Source organism: Opisthocomus hoazin, chromosome 23 (genome assembly GCF_030867145.1).
Source record: "Opisthocomus hoazin isolate bOpiHoa1 chromosome 23, bOpiHoa1.hap1, whole genome shotgun sequence".
Classification (NCBI taxonomy): Eukaryota; Metazoa; Chordata; class Aves; order Opisthocomiformes; family Opisthocomidae; genus Opisthocomus; species Opisthocomus hoazin.
In genome coordinates, this window is record NC_134436.1 from 143,167 (window position 1) to 163,533 (window position 20,367).

The 20,367-nt window shown below is 41.1% G+C and overlaps 1 protein-coding gene across 1 annotated transcript in view; it reads left to right on the forward strand.

Moving 5' to 3' along the window:
* Nucleotides 1-6,111: 6,111 nt before the first annotated feature.
* The window catches only part of LOC142363988 (uncharacterized), a gene marked incomplete at its 5' end in the record, with an annotated part of 39,131 nt that continues 24,875 nt past the window's right edge, over nucleotides 6,112-20,367 (forward strand). The window contains 6 exons of the mRNA XM_075441912.1: nucleotides 6,112-6,214; nucleotides 12,088-12,117; nucleotides 13,586-13,603; nucleotides 15,953-16,045; nucleotides 19,873-19,961; nucleotides 20,021-20,027. Of these exons, the coding sequence (XP_075298027.1) occupies nucleotides 6,112-6,214; nucleotides 12,088-12,117; nucleotides 13,586-13,603; nucleotides 15,953-16,045; nucleotides 19,873-19,961; nucleotides 20,021-20,027 (340 nt within the window). The remainder of the gene's footprint in view (nucleotides 6,215-12,087; nucleotides 12,118-13,585; nucleotides 13,604-15,952; nucleotides 16,046-19,872; nucleotides 19,962-20,020; nucleotides 20,028-20,367) is intronic.

The following is a 20,367-nucleotide window of genomic DNA, read 5'->3' on the forward strand; positions in this document are numbered from 1 at the left end:
GAAAAGGCAAGCCCGTCCACTGGATTGCCTTTGCTCAAGGACCTGGGTGTACCTGGTGGGTAATGCGGAAGGATGGGGAAGTCCGATGTGTACCTCCTGGGGATTTGATTTTGGGCGAAAATAGTCCATAAATAAATTGTATAAAGTTAATTGTTAAATAACCCTGTCACTGTCTGTTATCACTGTTATAATTGTTATATTTTGTACCAGTAGTAGCATAGTAAGAATCATCCACATTAAAGAAGGATGGACTTTTTTGATGAAAACCTAGCAGAGCACAGCGATGATGGAACTGGACCTGGTTTTCAACAACTGGCATCCAGCAACTTCATCAAGATCAACATCTCCTGCAGACTGTGGACATGGGCCGCACCAGATATATCAGCCGTGAGCTCCGGATGCAGCAAGTGACCGCCCACCACCACACATCACCTCTCCTGCACGGAAGACCATTATGACAGATGGAGCCCAAAGTCATGGATTAAATGAACTCAATGGACACTTTAGAGTGATGATCCATAGACTAAGGGAATGATATCTGGAGACAGGAGAAGTGGTGGTGATCAACTGGACAATGGGGGACCTGGGCATGACGTAGATGGTATGGAATAAGGGGTGGATAATGTCCTGGGTTTGGCCAGAACAGGGTTAATTTTCACCGGACTCCAGGAAGGGGCACAGCCGGGGGGTGGGGGCTGACCCCACCTGGCCGAACAGAGCCCGGTGTTCCATACCCTGTGACGTCACGCTGGGTTCCGGTGCGGGGGGGCGGGGCGGCGGGAAGGCACTCGCGGCTTGGGGGGACGCAGCGCCGGTCCTGTTTCGGGAGAGCGGCTGTCTGGGTTGTACGGTTCGTTGTTGTGTTTCCTCCTTATTTGTATCGTTGCTGTTCCTGGATTCCCTCTGTTTGCTGTTCTGTTAAACTGCCCTTATCCCGACCCATCAGTTTCTGCCTCTTTCTTTTCATTCTCCTCCGCACGCCGACGGGGAGAGGGGCGGCCGCGTGGCGCTTTTGTTGCAGGCGGCAGCCGAAATCGAAACAGTTTTTCAGCAATTTAAGTCACAGATATGATCTGTAATGGGACAGATGACACTAACTGCATCTGACCATCCTAATATACTCCAGATGTTTATCTTTGCAAATATTGTTAGCTTGCAGTAGACTTTGTGCAAAGGTAGCAAGAGGAAGAGAAGTCTGTCTTTGAATTTTAAAGCTTTCTTTGCATGTGTCATTTTGTGTCCTTCTGTCTACGTGACTCGCAGCACTACACTGCACGTTCTGCGGAGCCCCTGATCTGCTAGTGACATTCACGGCTAGCTGGGTGGTGGTGGAAGGGTGCCAGTTCTCGCAGTGCGATTTCAGTAAGGAATTTCAAACTAGTTAGACTTCCCTAAAATCCAGAAACTCATTTACCAGTTCAGGAAGAGGTGGTGGTGTTGCCTTGTCCTGCCAGTGCTGAGTGCTGTATGTCCTGGGTTCGGCCAGAACAGGGTTAATTTTCACCGGACTCCAGGAAGGGGCACAGCCGGGGGGTGGGGGCTGACCCCACCTGGCCGAACAGAGCCCGGTGTTCCATACCCTGTGACGTCACGCTGGGTTCCGGTGCGGGGGGGCGGGGCGGCGGGAAGGCACTCGCGGCTTGGGGGGACGCAGCGCCGGTCCTGTTTCGGGAGAGCGGCTGTCTGGGTTGTACGGTTCGTTGTTGTGTTTTCTCCTTATTTGTATCGTTGTTGTTCCTGTTTTCCCTCTGTTTGCTGTTCTGTTAAACTGCCCTTATCCCGACCCACCTGTTTTCTGCCTGTTTTCTTTCCATTCTCCTCCGCACCGCGGCGGGGGGGAGGGGGGGTCGCGTGGCGCTTTTGTTGCTGGTGGCAGCTGAAACCAAAACACTGTAGCTGTCACAAGAAGATGTGCAGATGTTGCAAACCTGCCTGACAATAAGAAAAGCAACTGTTTTGCTACCGTTTTCCTTTAGAACAGCGTCTTTCCCAGGCAGGCGTTTGACCTGTTCGTGGAATAACAACTGCCACTAGAAGTGGGCCGCATGGGAAGAGCATGCTGTTCTCCTGGAAGTCAGAAGACTGGCTTCCGTTCCTGCGTGTTGCTGATTTGCTTTATGACCTGCGAGTCCTCTCCCGCTATGTTTGCTTTACTTGTTTTCTCGATGGCGATCTGTTCAGCAGAGGAAATGCCTTTTACTTCTGTGCAAGATCTGGGCTCAAGTTGCTTGGGGGGGAAATTGCAGCTGGTTGAGAAGTCAGTCACTAATTTTTGCTAACCAAATTGTAGCTGAGATAAATTTGCCTGAAAAGTACTTTCCTTTATTGGAAAGGACTCTATAGCTTTACACACACTGAATTTAAAACCATGTAGAAACTTCAAAGTGCTTATGCCAGCTGAGCTTTTTGTCTTTTAAATGTGTTTGAAGCTGCTTCAGAGCAGAAGCTTTTGCTGCTCTAGGGAAAAAGCTTTAATTCTAGATACTGCATCAATTTACCAGCGACTGTCAGACTTTCCTTGACCTGTCTCTGTAAAGTAGTTTGTAATGGAGAGATCCTTCAGTTAATTGATGGAATAACCTTGTACCTCCAGCCTGAGGCTATTGCTAAGGACGGTTTTCTTGCTTGGATGCGCTGTTTGCCGTAGCCCCTGGCTGGAGTTGATACAGCATTTGAATTCGGGCTAGTAAGGTTTTGTTTCTACTGGTAGTGGAATTGAGACTGAAATAAAGCAGGTGAAATTACGACCTTACTGAAGTCATTAGCAAAGCTGCCATTGACTGAAGTAAGGCTAGGATCTCAGCCAAGGGTTTGGGTTGTTTAATTTATGGTAACATATTAATTGAGTTATATTAAAACAAGATTTTGAAAAAGTTAATCTTTAGCTTCGTGATACAATCTCCATTCCATAAATATTGTACATAGTGTTACTAAAAGTTTACCTTTTTTGGGCAGGTTGATAGAGGTAGATTTTAATTTATTTTTATAATCTGTGTGTTTGCACTCCTAGGAAAGAACTAAAGTACGCAGATGTCATTATTTCTGTAAATGAAAAGGACTTAATCCTAAATCTTCTAATTCTTTTATAGTATATGGCAGCAGAGCTATCTAACACTCTGTCCCGCAGGAAATATTTGGCATACTTGTAAGCTCCAGGGAGAGGAGAACTAGGATGATAACATCCATTAGCGTTGCTTTTGAATGAGAACTTGCATAAAGACTTTCTCGAGGAAAAAAAAAAATCACTATTAGATTTAAAGGCTTTTTAGCAAAAGGAATGTATTGCAAGCTTTTGACCTTCCTGTGCTGTATGAAGCTTTACTGGTGCGTATGCCAGAAAATTCTGTTGATTACTGGACTCTTCCAATGTGTGCTGCCCTTCTAGAAAGTCGACATCTGGACTGTATTTATTCTACTATTTTCTCGTCACTGGATGTGTCAGAGTAGATTTTCCTCCTTTAAATTTTGATAAACTTTGTTTCTATGATTTGGCAGAAAAGATTTTGTGCAATTTTAAAGGCACGACTAATAATGCGTTCCCAAGCTCTGATGACAGTTAGAACAAACGGTATTGTTTTAAAACGTAAATGGATATTTTGCTGTACTACTCTTCTTGCTTCTCTTATCTGCTAGAATAGTTTTAGCATTAAGCATATTTTAATACACATCTAGAAACAGGCAAGACTGCTTTTATTATATTATTATATTGCTTGAAGTCATGAATTATGTTAATGTAAACACTGTAGTAAAAGGGAGACTGTATTGGCACCTGAGGTCTTTTATTCCTGCTTGTCAGTCTTCACATTTGTCTTGTATGTGGAGACTCTGGACTGGGTAGAAATGGGATTATTCATTAAGAGTCAAAGTGTGTTCTTCCACTTGTAGCGGTCCCAAAGTACACCCAGTTTGTGTTGCACATCGATGGTATCTTGGCAAAAAGGAAACCGAGTTATCCATTAGCTAATTTTCAGAGTAATCTTCTTTGTAACCAGCTCTTCAAGTAATACCTTCCAAGTTTTCCCATGCAATGAGTAAAGCTAGCATAGTCAACAAGTTTCAAGGAACTGCTCTCTCAATCACTGGAAAGTTTTGACTAATTGAGCACAGTGATTTTTAATCTCTGGTATTCTGTATTATTTTTCAGTGATGTTTGTCTTATGAGGAACAATGGAACAAAATGGTTTTGGACAGGTTGATGTAGTTGCTTCTGAGAATTCGGGAGCGTGCGGCGCCGGTGCGGTCCGAGAGAGCGGGTCTGTTTTATTGATGTATGCCATCAATAAAATCAGGTGCCTTGATTAACCCTCTAGTATTGCAGGCCACAACTTGGTAACTGAGGCTGTGATAAATATCCCATAGCTTGTCTGCAGAATCAACTTTTTTTTTTAGTGTTTTCAGTTAAAAGTTTTCTCCTGCAAAACCTAGGGACTGATACTGTTCTGTCAGGTCAAACAGATAAGCTGTTTCACCTGAAGTTTGTACCTAGCTCTTGTAGGCTACTTTTCCATGATGGGTTTGCAAAGCTGCTGTGAGTGCACTTCCTCAGTCTCCATTGCTGCTTGCTCATGGGTGGAGGAGTGCACATATGGCCACCTCATAGCGAGAGGTCACCTCTGCTAGCGCAGCTGTCCCGTGGGCTTTCCGTCATTTGAGAAGGTTGGAAGGTAAGAAGAAATGAGATTGCTTTAGAGTCCATTCTCTTTGAACATCTGGGGTGATATCCTTTCTGGGGTGATATCCTTTCTGTATATGCAAAGTTAAAATTTCAAGTGCTATATTGTCTCATTTTTGCAGAGGTTAAGTGTAATGTGAGGATAGGGATGCTTCTAAGCTGCCTATCTGATCAAGAAGTGCAGGTCTGAAGGTACTAAATACCCAAGTGAATGCAGACTAGCTGCAAAACTGACGTATGCAGCATGGTGGAGGAAGGTGAAGACTGTAAGAATGTGCTTAAACTCCCCCTGCTAAATTAACATTGCTGTTCTGAGTATCTTAGCTGAGAAATATGCAAGCATGCAAAATGTACACTTGTCATTCTTAAAGTAGTTGGTTTCCAGCCTTTAATTTCTGAAGGACTGTTGAATGACGGAACTACTTTGACTTTTTCCACACAAATCCCTCTAATGAAATGCGTTTCTGCTTCACACCCGTAAGAGTTGCTAGTGGCAGTCACTGTCTCGCTTGAAATAGGATCTTTCTCCAGTAATTTACTGCCAGTTAATCAGGGCTAAGTGAGACCTGGTAATCCCATTGATGTGCCTGGACTTATCTGAAGACAAGACCTAATTTTTATTTTTTTAAAAAGAGCTGTAGTAACATCATTCGTAATTATAGTGATATGAACTTGGTCACGCTTCCTGCCTACAATATCATGTATGTAAACACTACAATAAATTCTGTCTAAACACGTTCTGCTTTAACTCTACCTCTGTCTTAAGAAGTAAATATGCATTTGCTGTCTTTATTTATCTCTGTACTGTACCACTCTGCACTAATAAATTCATTTCTTAATGAATTCATGTAGCCGTGTGGCCAGAAATATATTTTTTAACTAGCTAAGAGTCTGTGATAAGCAGTGCAAAGAATCTGTTTCTTTAAAATATGTTTTACTGTACTTTGAAACTGGCTTCTAAAGATACTGAATGTTTCCATCAACTTGGTAATACTCATAACCAGCTCCTGGTATATACAATATATTAAAATGATGCTAAATATAAAAGTGTGTGTGTATAATGATTTTAAGAAAACTAATATATATGTCTCTGCACTCTGAATAAATCTGTCTCTGGACTTGTGATCAAGGCAGGGGACAGGGCTGTTTCTTGTTACTTAAGGTAACACAGGAATTCAGGCACATAGCAAAAAGCTTTTAATCACACTAATGTGATGCATTGTATCAACATCTTAATGCTAAGATGATCTTTAGGATGAAGAAAGTATTTTAAACAAACACCATGTAGTTCCCTGCAACATCGGTGCTTTTTGTTCTAGACAGTGAAGGTCTGTTGTGTAGTCAAAGCCGTAAATGGAATGAAATGAGGTTGCTTTAAACAAAGGTTTCATAAGTTGTTGAAAATCAGTTTTGAGGAAAATGTCTGAAATGTTTTGCAGAGGTGAATCTGGTGCTGGGAAGACTGAAAACATGAAGAAGGTTATTCCATACCTTGCTCATGTTGCTTCCTCCCATAAAGGAAGAAAGGACCATAATATTCCCGTAAGTTGGGATATTTTATCATTTGTTTATTGTTCTTTTTGAAAACTACCATCTTTGCATTTAAAAAAACCATAATATTTTTACTAAAGATAAGCTGGAATGTAATCCACATAATTTTCTCAACCATTATTTTCTCTTTAGTAGGGGCTGAAATGAGCAGTTCCATTAAAATTTCCAGTTGATGTTAGCTGTTTAACTTCTCTTCTGAAATTAAAGGCTTTATGCAACCATTGTAACTAGGAACGGTATCAAAGCTTTCTGATGCAGTGTATGCCAGTTTTCCAAAAATTTAATTAACTTGGGCAAGTCTTAGTGAATTTAGTTCCCTCAGATGCAGTTTTCAGTACTATATTTGTGAACAAGCTTTCTGTTCTTTCAAAAATTATCTTGTAGATAAGAAAAATCATCAAGCTTCAAAACTGCTGTAGACTTGATATGTCTACAAGCGAGCACCTAATAAAAAGCTCTAGTTTTAGTACATTACAGACAAAAACATATGCACTTATGTCAGAGTCTTGGGTTTTTTGGTAACTTGTCACTAACTGATTTATGTAGAACTTTCTTCAGATTTACTGCTAGACTTCAAAATTCACAATGAGTTTTTATCAATATTTTGCTTTACAAGATATGGATGGGTTTGAATATCTGTTGCTATGACCACTTGGATCTCTTTGCAGTGGAATATTATTTCAACTTGCTAGAAGCAAGTGGCTTGCTATATTCGATACTGGCGTATGTGGTTGGAAGTTTTCAAACTATATCAGACTCAGAAGCATCAGCTTCTGTAATTTCTAGTGTATAACACTTAATATTAAGATATTCTGGAATGTGTCAAGACTCAAACTCCTAGAAAACCAGGAGAGGACTTTTGACCAGTCTGTGAAGGAAAAAAAGCAATAATTTGAAGTTGGAGAGAGGGAAAGATTGCTCTGCAGATAGATTTGGAGGCCTTAGGAGGACGCTGTGACTGGAGTGTCGGCAGCATTAGCATTGTCATGTGCTAGGGGAATACATGGCTCTGCAGAATGCTATTTAGAAAGTCATCCTTCAGAACTTGTTTTCTGTGTGGGTTTTGATTTATAAATATTCTTGGATTTATGGCTGTGCTGCCTTGAACAAAACTAGTGTTTTTAAAATTTCTACAGGAGTATAATTGCCTACAACTTTTTTGGGGGGAAGGGAATTATGCAGAGAATGGAACTGCACAGAGTTTGTATACCAAGTACTTCTAAACACACTATTGACAGCTTGGAATGCACCAGGTTGAAGAGACTTCTGTGAGCCTCTTGTCGAGCCTCCTTTCAAAATATGCTTCCCTTTAAAGCTGAGTTTTGAAAACCTTGTGTGATGAAGATTATACAACCTTTCTGCAAAACTTTTCCTGTGCTTAACCACTTAAACAGTCAAAAATAGGGGTTTAAAAAGTACTCCTTGTTTGTTTGGCTGTGTTTCCATAAGCACTTTGTGCCAGTACCTGTGCTAAAAGTAGTCCCCTTTTTGAGTTTTGTCATCGTAACAATTCCTGTGGCCACTCACTGGGCTTGGAGACTGCAGGCTCAAACTACTGTTCTGAAAGTCATAGAATCATAGAATGGTTTGGGTTGGAAAGGGCCTTAAAGATCATCTGGTTCCAACCCCCCTGCCATCAGCAGGGACATCTTCCACCAGACCAGGTTGCTCACAGCTCCATCCAACCTGGCCTTGAACCCTGCCAGGGAGGGGGCAGCCACAGCTTCTCTGGGCAACCTGGACCAGTGTTTCATCACCCTCATGGGGAAGAAATGAAGTCCATCTGGCTTTAGATGAAACAAGTTTCCTCTGTTTGTTGCGTGGCTGCATAACTGATATGAAGTGAAGGCACAGAAAAAAGCTGGGGTGGAAGATGTTGGTGAAGGGAAGGATGAGCTGCTCAGTCTAATGCAGTGCTGGCTAATTCTGTTTAAGTTGCTGGTTGAACTGGAATCTAATTCTCTACTTAGCAGCGTGATCAAATGGGACAGGAGTTTAAGATGGTGGGTGTAATCAGCTGCTTCGTGAGCCATCGAAGACTGTCACGATGAAGACTGGAAAAGTTTTTATTCTTTGTAAAACATAGTTCAGACACAGTAAAAAGAATAGGGTAGTGTCCTGAATAGAAGTTTGATACTTTGATTGTGCGCTTCATTCAATGCACTGCTATAGTAAGCACTGAATTAAGTATATGTTTATGAAAAATGCAAAATGTTCACGTAACCTAAACCGTTTTGAAAACACAAATGAGTCTCGCTTCTGTAACAATTAATTTTTATTTATATACTGCAGATGAAGAATGTCTAATCTACACACCTAACACTCAAAAGTTAGGAAGTGTCAGAATTGGTTATATTTAAGCAGCCCTAACTTGTTCCTGTTCACATATACATTAGAAAACTGTAGAGGGCTGGTGGTGATCCGTAGTATCCATCTGTACAGCCTTTGCACTGACCCGTGCACAAAGATGATGCTAAACAGGCTTGTTAAATAGACAGCAAGTCATGGATTTACTTTTATCCATCCTGTAACGAATAATTATCAGTGCTATGCATATTACTGAGACTTCTGAAAGTTGCATGGATTTTTTTTTATGAACAATTTGTATGCTGATGAATGAATAATTATCTTCCCGACACCATTCTGAAGTGTAGAGTTAACTTTGTCTCTTTTGCCTGACAGGCAAACCTTTACAGGGTGCTGTAGAAGTATTACAAACAAACGCAGCCCCCAGTTTGACACCTCAGGCCATGGCCAGAGTAACAGTAATGGTCTGCCATGCCACAAATGCTCACCATGTACGTTCTCCAGCGGCACTGGCTGTGAAATGTTTGGCTTACGCAAGGAGCATCACATAGGAGCTCTACTCATCCCTTCAACAGCCTTCTTGTGTCTGGCATTCAGCTGTTTGTCTGTGACACTTTTCTTTCCCAGCCGCCCTGTTTCATCACAGCTGGTGGCTGTGTGCCTGCAGAGGAAGTCCTGCGTAGCCCTTGGCACGTCATCCCCAGGCAGGGGTCCTGTGGGGAACGGAGCCAGTAACACAGTGTAACCACGGAGGGTGGAATTACAGCGCCGAACAGCCTGAATACTAACGTTTCCTAGTTTTTGAGTGTTTGAATCTGTAGCCACACTGTCTCTTTTCTGTTTAATCACAAAGAATGTTAAAGGTATTGTCTTGGGCACAGTGCTAGGAAGCGTGGGTGGGTGGTGGTGGTAAAAAGGTAGAAGAGAAGCTTTAGTGCTTGTGGGACTTGGCAGAGCTAGGTGAGACTAGGGTAGTCCCTTAAATTAGGAATTGAGTCTGGGCTTTCTAGAGCCAGGTGATGGAGAGCAGGGAGAAGCGCATGGCAGTGAGTTATGAACAGGCTCATCTATAGATTGAAGGTGGAATGAAAGTGAGCCTGAATCCTTGTCTGCAGTGTGCTTGGTTGAGCATCAGAACTAACACGTGTACAGTTCTAGTTGATGCGTAGCAAGGGAGAAAAGATGGAAGATATCTGTTGTAAATAACTGGAAGCTTTAGCTTCACATCCAACACATCTGCGCTCTAATGAATTTGGGGGGAGTGGGGTGGTAGTGTTAAGAACTTTACCAGTAAATCTGCATATTTTATCTGCACCAGGCATATTGTGGTTTATTCGGTTGTTAACCAGGTCATACATGGACCAGCTTTCTAAAGGCAACCATTGTGCTTTAGCCTGGGCATCTCAGACCAAAGGTGACCCACACTGGTGTCTGTTGGTCTGGTCAGCTATCCCATGCTCCTAGGCCAGCATAGGAGCCTCTCTTGCCTTTGCTCTCAATTATTCCTCTGTAGACTCAGGTGGTGTGGAGAAAAGGTTATTTAGAATGAAAGGGTGAGGAAGAGAACAAGGACAGGTAACTGGTGAGTGGAGGGGGGGGCTCATGTGTCCAGAGAGGGTTTTTGACAGATTAAGCAAGGAGGGTAGGGAGTAAACAGAGTCTTCTAAACTACTTGGCTTTGTGGCTCATCACTCCTGTGTGCGCTAAGTGGCATGGGAAAGAGAGAAAAGAATGAAATCGTGTTAATGCATGTGTTAGAGCTGCTTTAATAAGGTTAAGTAATGAGTCCTAATTCTGACTCTTGGGCTCTGCTTTAGTTTGGAAACTTTGTGTTTTTGAATGGGGAGGGAAGTCAGTGCAAAATGTAGAAATAACTAAAAAAAAGTTTGCATACACAGCTTTCCAAAAGAAGGAAAACTGTTGGTTGTCACTCACTGCCTGGGGGCTGCCATGAACTTGCAGGCTCTCCAGGCTGCGTGAAGTTAAGGGGGTACTCTAAGCTGGACTGTGGACATACCTGGACCCTATTCATGGTCAGATACCTGAAATGGGCAGGTGTGTTCCATCGTGGTAGTGTGTGAAGTAAACTTCTATAAATAACTGCATCCATCTACCACCGCTGTGACTTTTGTTCACTTCCCTGCTCCTCAAAGCCTTCACATCCCAAACCCACTCTTATTGTCACTAAAATTCAGGTTTCTAGGTGATGCCATTTTAAGCTTCAGAAATGGAAGCATAGAATCACTTAAGCTGGAAAAGACCTTTAAGGTCCTCGAGTTCAACCGTAACATAATTACTGGTACTTGCAGGTTAATGATGGCTTTCAGTGACTGCATTTGCCTTTGTAGCTGAAATACTAAATTGTTTAATCTGTTTTATGAATTTCAGAAGAAATATAATTGGCTTTGAAGTACAGGATCATGGGTAGGCTCATTCAGACTGAAGCTTCCCTTGGTGAGGATTTCCCAGATGAGCTTTAACTGCCCTAATTGAAACACAGAAGTTAAGTGTGTGTCTGATTATGTTCCGTTCTGTTTCTAAGTGAGGACAGAAACGGACACCCTGAGGAAGCAGTCTATCCTGTCTGAAGATAAGCAAAAGAAATGCCTCTTAAGTTCCCAGGTGTACCTATCCTTCTCCAGTGATTTCGGAAGGAGCGGTAGCTTCATACTGAAACATCTAACCTTATTTTTAGATCCTGAGTTGTTTTCTGAGCAGGTATGATGCAGCTTTGCAAAATTCACATCACTTAGCTGAGTAAACTAAACCTTTGCTAGCTGCTTTGCAGAACTCTGTCAAAACCTGTTATTCTTCACTAAAACAGTGCTAGTTGTTAGTTAATTAAATTAGTAGACATAAACGGAAGAAGTGTGCGTCTGTCTTGGTGTGAAAATTTCTTGTGGTCTGAGTTTCACCACCACGTTTTCTCCCTAGGCTCTCTGGTGTGAAGCTCAAGATTGTTAAATTTGCTGACTGAGACAAGGGACTTTTTTTTTTTAAGATTTTTCTTCTCATGTGGACGGTAATTCTTGAAAGAAAGCTTCTGTCTTGATTGTAGGATTGCCTTTCTTAAGTACTTGAAGTACAGGGCAAAAACAAAGCCACAGGCTCTGTAGGTATTGCTTTCCTCTTAGTTCTTTCATAACCTTTTTGATTTTTGAAAAATAGTGATGATCTTATCCATACAAAAACACCTTGCAGTGACTAAGGCTGTCGAGACAGTTACTTGGTGTTGTGGGTTTATTTTTGTTGTTGTTTGTCAAAACTGTGGAAAGCAGTGCATGACTAATCAAACTCTTGTCCTTTTTCCCTGCTGCTCAAGGTCCATCTATCATCTTGTGTTTTATTTGAAATTAGTCCTTTGCATAAACACAGGTTTTAGTATTTTGCGCATGCAATGATGAGCAAATAACTTCTTTTCTAAAATTAACTTGAACAGTTTCTATGAAGTGAGTATATGTTTAACCTAAACCTACTGACTTTAATAATTTGGGATGTAACTTGCAGCTGGAATGTTTGCTTGCTAACATATGCATTTCTTTGTTTGCAATGAACAGCCCGAATCACCTAAACCCGTGAAACATCAGGCAAGTGTTTTTCTTTATGCTTTTAAAGTTATGTAGGTGAACTGATATATATTCTTCTATTTTCTGTCAACTTGTGTTTATAATATGTGGGAAACTTTGTAGAGGTATACAGTGAGCAGTAAACTTTGTAAATATTTAACTGGCTTTGAGAGAGTGGACTAGCGAGCAGCTTACAATTTCCTCATCATTGCAAAGCACTGCTCCCCATTTTCAAGTGGTGTTAGTCCTGAAGCAAGAGGTTCACCCTCTCTCTAGCTGACCTTCTCCAATGTGCTGTGTGTAGACTTGGTTCATGTGCTGCTGAGGGAGTGCAGAACGCTCTTTTGGTATTAAATAAAGTGCTAAAGAGATGTATTAATGGAAGCTACAATATTCTTTTGATTAACATGCTGTTTTGTCTGGATATTTTTATAGTTTCTCAGATAACCTGATAAAGACTTTGATCTCAAGCGTAAAAGGCTTGGCATACCCAATCATCTTCTGAAGTCAAGTGTTTCCCCTGACTTTCTAGGATAAATGGTGTGAGCGACGTGGTACCTATTCAGTGTTGTTGCCTAAATTAATGATTCCTCATTTGAGCTTCAACTACTCATATTCCTTGGGTTGGCTGGACTGCCGTGCAGATAGCTCTGCATCTCTCCTACTCCCCTAACCCCTCTCTCCATGGGCAGCAGTAGTGAGTCTGGTCCAGGGCACCTTCGTGCACGAGAGCAGGAGCTGCAGTACTCTTAGGGCTATGGAGCGGACTTGGGAAGGAGCATAAGGAGGAGGGTTAGGAGGAAGTTTAGGGTAAGGCTGTAGAAGGAGACAAACAATTGGTGCCATGTGTTAGGCAAGATAAATGCTCCGCGCTCTAACCTGAGATGGTAAGTGATGCCTTTGTCATGGGCACGAGGTTTTAAATCAAGAAAAATCTTTGCAGCAGCTCCATATGGTATAAGCAAGGCTTGGTAACTAAAGAAGCTACCATGAGTTAATTTAGCTGTTTGTATTCTTCTGCTTACATTTTCCTGAAAGCTGACTGTACTGCAACTTAAAGTGTAGTGGAAAGGAAAATAATAAAAGACACTTCAAGTTAGGTCTGGTATACTGGAAGCAAAAAAATCCTATGGACAGCTGTGATGCCTTTGCTAGTGTGTGGTAACTCGTTAAACCTCTGTAACCCAATCATGCATCTGAGCCCACGGTCTCATTTTCAGAATTTACAGACATTCTTAGTATTTGACTTAATCCTCCCTCCTTGCAAACTTCAGTCAATTCTGAGGGTTTTTACAAAAATATTTCTCTGTTCCAAAAATAGACGGAGCACTGTTTAGTTTAACCCTCCTTTTGCTTGTCAGGGTTGAAATAAACCGTTTGTTGGCAAACATTTTAAATGTATTGGTGGAAACATGCTAATCCAGAAGTGTTGATATTGCATAAACCATAATCATTAACATTTCTGTTTCAATGTCATTTTGAACTACAGAGTGGATCCATGTTGTATGTGAGTAGCACGTAGTTTTCCCTGCCTCACCCAGGCTTCACAACGAACCGAATCACTGGGATGCTGGTTTTTCTGAAACTGAGACAATAATCCGTCCTTATCTTGATGTTGCCCTGCATGAAGTATTGCATGACTTCACTTTTTCCACAATACCATGATACTGCTTTTTCCAAGTTCTGTTTAGATGCCTGCACAGGAGACATGCCTGTAGGACAAATTTACACTCTTTCCAAAGCACTGAATGCTTCTAAAAAAGAGAGTTAGTTTTTGGCTGTAAAGCAGTCTATCTAAAGCTGAAAACTACTAAATCGAAGCCGTTTAACGTAGTGTGGGAGGGTTGCTGTTTCGTGGTGATGGCTACAAGGCTCCTTGTGAGCGCAAACTAGAGGCTGGCTAGGCTGTGATCGCTGTGTTTGTCCTCACTGTTTTCACCCACATCTGAGGACCCAACTGAATATTTCATTCAAATCCTCAGAGATGATTATAAAAATGAGCTACTAAGAACTTTACTCATTCTCCAGCCAAATGGGAAAAAATATTTTATGATGCATTGCAGAAATTCCTCTGCGCAAAACCAAATTAAGGTTATGGTACACAGAAGCACTTTAAAGCATGGACGAAGCGTGGCTGCAGTGAGATGCTTTCAAGTGGCACAACGATGTTCTGTGAAGGAGTCAAATTTTGAAGTCGGTGTGCTTTCTTTTCCAGAATAGCTAGAATTTGAAATGTAAGCTGTGACATGCTTGCTGCATTTAATATACGTAGTGTGGTTTATTTCAAGCTGTGTACAGCATGGTAAGCAAGCTTCTCATTTTTATACTTGGTGTCTTAGCAGGAGCTGACAGCATGGTTGGGAAAGGGGAACGGGAGGAATGGTGTAAGCAAATGCTTTCTAGCTCTCTGATGCATTTACATAGGAAATTTTTAGAATATAAATTGCAGACTTGCACGTAGTGGTTATAACAGGGATCTAGTTTTTCTCTAATTATGGATTTTTTGCCAGTTTAAAAGTGCTCTGGAGAACTGTAATGCTGGCAGACCTAACATACTGTGCATAGGCACTGTGTCCTCAGTAGTGCTTCATGTGCTCTGGGCTAAGGCTCACACAATTGTTTCTTCTTTGGTTACTTCAGAATTCAGAGAATGTGTAGTCCCAAAGGGAATATATTTAGAAGTAAACAAGTTTTGAGTAGATAACTTGAGGTCACATTAAAGAACAAGTAGCTATTGGTTTCCTGGAGGACTTGAAATACATTTCGATATACATATAAAAGCCTCTTTTAGGTGTTAACTAGTGAATTTTTTAAATTCCTGTGTAAGAATTTACTTCATATGCAAGCTTTAAGAGACTGTATGTTTCCCATTCTTTGATGCTCAGACTGGGGCCTTTATTCCATCTCTGTGCTATAAATGATTGGAAAAAGCAGGTTTATGAACACAAACGTCAGTTTTTGAGACTACATTCCAGATAGCCTCACTTTTTTTTTTTTTTAAACCATCCTTCAGAGCAGGAAGGCAGTATTGTATTTTCCTATGTTCATCCGTGCCTCCTGGGCTCATGGAAGCAGCACAGACTTTTTTGTTACCAGACCTCCTCATGGACAGCAAATGTAAAAGCCGTTGTGCAATTTCCTTAAGATAAGTGCTTTGATTTCTACATCCATTGGCTTGAACTTAAACACTTAAAATGCATTAAACATACTCAGCAATGCCGGCTGAATTGAGCAATCTGAACATGATCTTTGTATTTGGTGTTGCTCAGTTCCCATTATGCCATTCTGGCGTGCTGCTCAGGTGCTTTCAGGTCAGAGATACTGCAATGATCTAAATGTCTGACTGACTGAAAGTGAGTATTTCGCTGATTTGAAAGTAAGTTTGAGAATACATATTCCAAAGTAGCTATATTGTCAAATCACTGAACAGGAAGCTTAAGAATAACCTCGCACTACAATATTAAAACAGTCAAATTATTTTTTCCCCTTAAGCACTCAAAGTCTGTGCCTAATTTCATTAGCCCTAAATGTGAATTTTCTAGTCCATGTTCAATGATTTTCAACATCTGTTATGTCTTATTTGGTCACTGCTCTGTGTGTGTGTATGTGTGTGTGTTTAAAAACAAAAGAAACCCCTAAAAACTCAACAAAAAAACAAAACACGTTCTTCACTGGATGGAGGAGACGTGTCAGCGGATTTAGAAGTGAGGGGGAAAATGATGAACCCCTTCTGAAGGTGGCATCACTGCCACAACCTGGGTAAAATGACTGTTGGGAAGAAGCAGAATATAGGAACCCTTAATCGCCTGTGCGCCGTGCTTATGTCCCTTTATTTTTCTGTTTGTGTGGTTTTTAGGGAGAGCTGGAGCGTCAGCTGCTTCGGGCGAATCCCATTCTGAAATCCTTCGGGAATGCAAAGACAGTGAAAAATGACAACTGCTTCCGCTTTGTGAGTTACTCCTTTTCTCTTTAGAGCCTGTAAATCTGGATTACTGTTGTTCCCTTTTTAGGAATCAAGCTAACTAATATCAGAAGCTTTATTTGTTCTTTCCTCCATGAATTCAGGTTCTTTTATAATGCTTTCTGTAAAAACATAACTATGCCGTAGAGCTAAACTGTGGCTTGTGTGCACAAATTACTGCTGAAACTACTATAAAGCATGAAGGAGTACGGCATCAAGGTGGAATTTGGCTAGATAAGTAGCCTTCTTGTCAATAGCTATGACTTCATCAATGGATTGGTTTAGAGAGAACATCCTCAATTTTTTAAAAAAACACAAAGCTTGCATATAAAACCTCCTCTAAATTTGCACACCCTTCTGCTCTGACTGATTTACTGAAGGAAAGTCAAAAAGAGAATATGACTTACTCAGGGTGTTGGGCACTCCTGTAACTGGTTGATGTTTTCGCTGGGTCAGTACCTTCTGTTCAGATACTGTTTGTGTGGCAGATAACCACTCTTGATGTGTCCCATTGTTTTAAAAATAGTGGTGGAACTTAGGGTGAGTAGCTATTTACCACTTCTTAAAACTTCCTTTGCTTTGAAGGGGGGAAAAATAGTGCCACCTCCTATTTTTGGGGAAAGATGTTTTTAGTACAACTTTAAAACTGTATTGGAGGTATTAAATCTCTTTTTCTTGTGAGAACACAACTAAAATGCGCAGAACAAATGAAAGATTTCTTGGCTGCGTTGACATTTCAACAATTGCTTGGATTTATAGTGTATGAACTCGGCTCCAGCGATAAGGACTCTGGGAAACTGTATGATTAAATCCGTTAGCCTTTTCAGTCAAGAAGGGAGACCGGAGTACTGCAGAAATTCAACTTTGAGAATTTTATAGGCACGTTATTTACACTATTGCTTGGTGCTTATATGTGTTTGGTATAGGATTTATAATATCAACGGGTGTCACTGTGCAGTAATTCTACTTTCTTACACGTCTTGAACCCATCAAAGATTGTACCAGTTTTGTGATGATACTGTTTTCCTAAAAGATGTTAGCATCTGGTTTGTATTATATTGAAATCTGCATTGCTATCATGAACCTAATCACTCGGATGGCTCTAGCTCTATTTTTACGAAGGAGCAAGTATAATGCACTCCAGATGGTGTCATCTCATGCAGAGAAATAATCTTTAGTAACAACCATTTTAAAACCTGACTTAAAAAACATATATCCTCCCACAAAGTGAGAAGTGCTGTTGTTCAGCCCGTACAGGCTTGTCAGTCTTCACTGTGCAGCGTGAGCATGCCAGCCTGTTCCCTGCTTGCTGATGATACCAGACGGGGCTGAAATAAGGCTGGTGTCAAATCAATTATTTTGTTCCTTTTTTTTTATTCTATCAAAGGCAGTATTCTCCTTGTTTTTTGGGAAATGAAGTCTCTAGTTTACAGTTGACAAGAGAATGGGCTTACTGAGTTCATATTGCAGAACTAAACACTTCCTTCTGATGTGGTTTTTACAAAGCAATGTACTTGGTGCTGTAATGATGGTATAAACAGAATTCAGTTGTTAGATGACCACTACTACAATTTTTAACTGATAAATTAAAGATTTCGTAGCGAGATTGGCTAGCACTAGCCAAAAGGATATATTAATTTTGCTTTTAAGAAGATGAGCTAGATAAGTGACGTCTGTAGTAGAGACTCCAGTGATGACTGAACTTTGAGGCAGGGAGCGTGTAGGTCCCCTCTTCTGGTATGTCAGCTCGTTTAATGACTGCATTTCCTCTCAATTATTTTTGTTCATGGAACTGGTAACTTGAGAGCAGAAATTAGATAACTTTTAAGTGTTGAACAGAGTAAAGTCGTTCTGAATTATATCAGAAAAAGCCACTGACTAGACCTTACGTAATGTTTCATGTCTGTTTTCACATCTAACGTGGCAAATTCAAGCCATGTCATTAGAAGAAGGCTATGGTACCTGTTCTGGGTAACAAGTTGTCAGCTGCCATTCTTGACATGCTAGTGCTGGCACATGCATGTTGTATCTAGTCTATTGGCTGAATTCCGGTAAAATGTCAGTTCATTCTTTGACAGTTATAGGTTTCTGGAATTGTTACTGAGCAGAAAGTATAAATGCTTCAGGTACAGGCTGAGCTTAGTGTTCTGTTTCTTCATACTTAGTCTGAGTTCAAGTGCTGGTGCCTGACAGGATATGCTTGAAAACAAGTCTTGTTCCTTGGCGTGGTCCTTTTGGTGCCACTGGCTTTCCAGCCAAACTGCAGATTAAGCAGTAGGAGTAACCATTGAAGCTAATTTAAAGTATTGCACCAGTTTTCTTGAAACTTGTAGAAATCGCTTGGAGTTGAAGATGTACAACCACAGTCACGGAGCAGTTGCTTTGCTCTGACACTAAGCCAAGGTAAGGCTGGTGGGTGGGTTGTACCTTTCTCTGGATTCGCTGGTGTGATTGGAGGGAGAAACTTGGTCACTCTTGTTCACACAAATCTTTTTGACGTGAATGGGCTTTATCAGGGAAGTTGAAGGGTAGGATGTTCTGGTAAGACATTGCAATAGCTCAAAAGATTGCAGCAATTTGTTCAGGCAGAAGTCTACAGCATGGCAATATATACCTCCTGGTATACACACTTGCTAGGTCGGGCCATTGCTAGAATACATATATTCTACAGGATTGAGTAGAATATTTAATATGAAAATCAGCAGTACAGTCCCTGAGCTGAAAGGATCTGCCAAACAGGAATTCACTTTAACATATTAATATAGCACTAATCAGCAGACTTGAGATAAGTGAGGATTTGCATACTGATTGTAAAAGCGCTTTCAGAAGGCCTCCACAAAAGATACTGGTAGGTGGCTTTGTGCAGATACCATCAAAAGAAGTGTTTAAGACAGGTCGTAGCAAACTACTGTGATGGTCCCTGATCTCCAAAACCTGTTCATGTGTGGACAGAGGACTGCAGAAATTGTGTGCTATGAAAATGGAGAGCCCAGTGTAGTCACTGGCTGTTTCCATTGGTTTCTTCACACCTTTGCAACCAGGGGAATACCTAACAGTTTCTTGAGCGCAAACCTGAAATGCAGTAATGGCGCTGTTAAAAACGGTCCAGCTCTGAGCCAGAGCATGTTGTCCTGTTGGGTTTGTTCATAGCCAAATGACAAATTGGACAGGGGAGACGATGTGGCTTAAAACTGGTATAATCTATCCACTTGCAACCACTTTCTTTCCAAGAGCTGCTCTGTGTGTGGGCAATGTGCTTTTTATTTGGTTCTTAGTGGAGAAAAGGAGGCGTGTGTGGAAGAAACGGGTATGTTGTCTCTCTCTGTCCTTTCTTTACCAACTGCTAGAAAGGAGAGGCTGTGCAGATAGCAGCTGTCCTGGTTTTGGAAGTGGAAGAAGCAGTGTGATGGGCTGGGCAGCACGCAGGTTCAGGAATGCTGCAGATAAAGCACTCTTAGGCACCAGGGAGTTTGCTTTAGTAATATGTGCACTTCAAATCTCAATGTTCCTTTCAACCTTGGACAGCATGTGTTGTCAATGAGAGAAACTGAGATTCACTTTCAGAAAAAGTTTTTAGAAGTCTGGATTACAGAAATCTCTAGAATTCTCTTTCTTTGCTCTTCAGAAGGTGTTTGTGTGCAGTGTAACATATTCCATTGAAACAACGGCTGAGCACATTGAGGGGAAAAGATTTCATTTGAATTTGTGTGAAATGCTTTTTATATGAATGCAAGTGGGATTATGTGTTTATTATATAGACAGCATTGTTGTCTTAATAAAAATTTGTAATTACAAAAAAATCTCTCTTTTTGCAGGGAAAGTTCATTAGGATTAACTTTGATGTTACTGGTTATATTGTTGGGGCCAACATCGAGACATGTATCCTACTTAATGCCATGTCGTTGTAAAATGCAAGGTTCACGATTTGTTTTGCTTTTAACCCTAGAATCTATTGGAATGCAGTGAAAGGGTACCACATCTCTACATTCCTTTGACAACATCCATCTCTTCCTTTGTTTCAAAATAGCAGATCAAATATCACAAATTCAGCGTGCTTCCTCGTGCTCAGAAATTGGATACCCCAAAATTTAGCCCTCTGAAATCTGCTGACTCTTCAGACTAGCCTTAAAACCAGGGTATGTTAAACAGACAAACCATTGAAAGTGTGCTTGCGCTATGAACATTTCTTTTCTAGAAAAAACACCTTCCTAATCAGAAGCTGAGCTACTGTATTGTGCCAAAAGCTTGGTTTTGTTCTTGTCAGCACTGCAGGAGCAGCTCTCTGCCAGGAAGGAGGTGATGCTCATTAT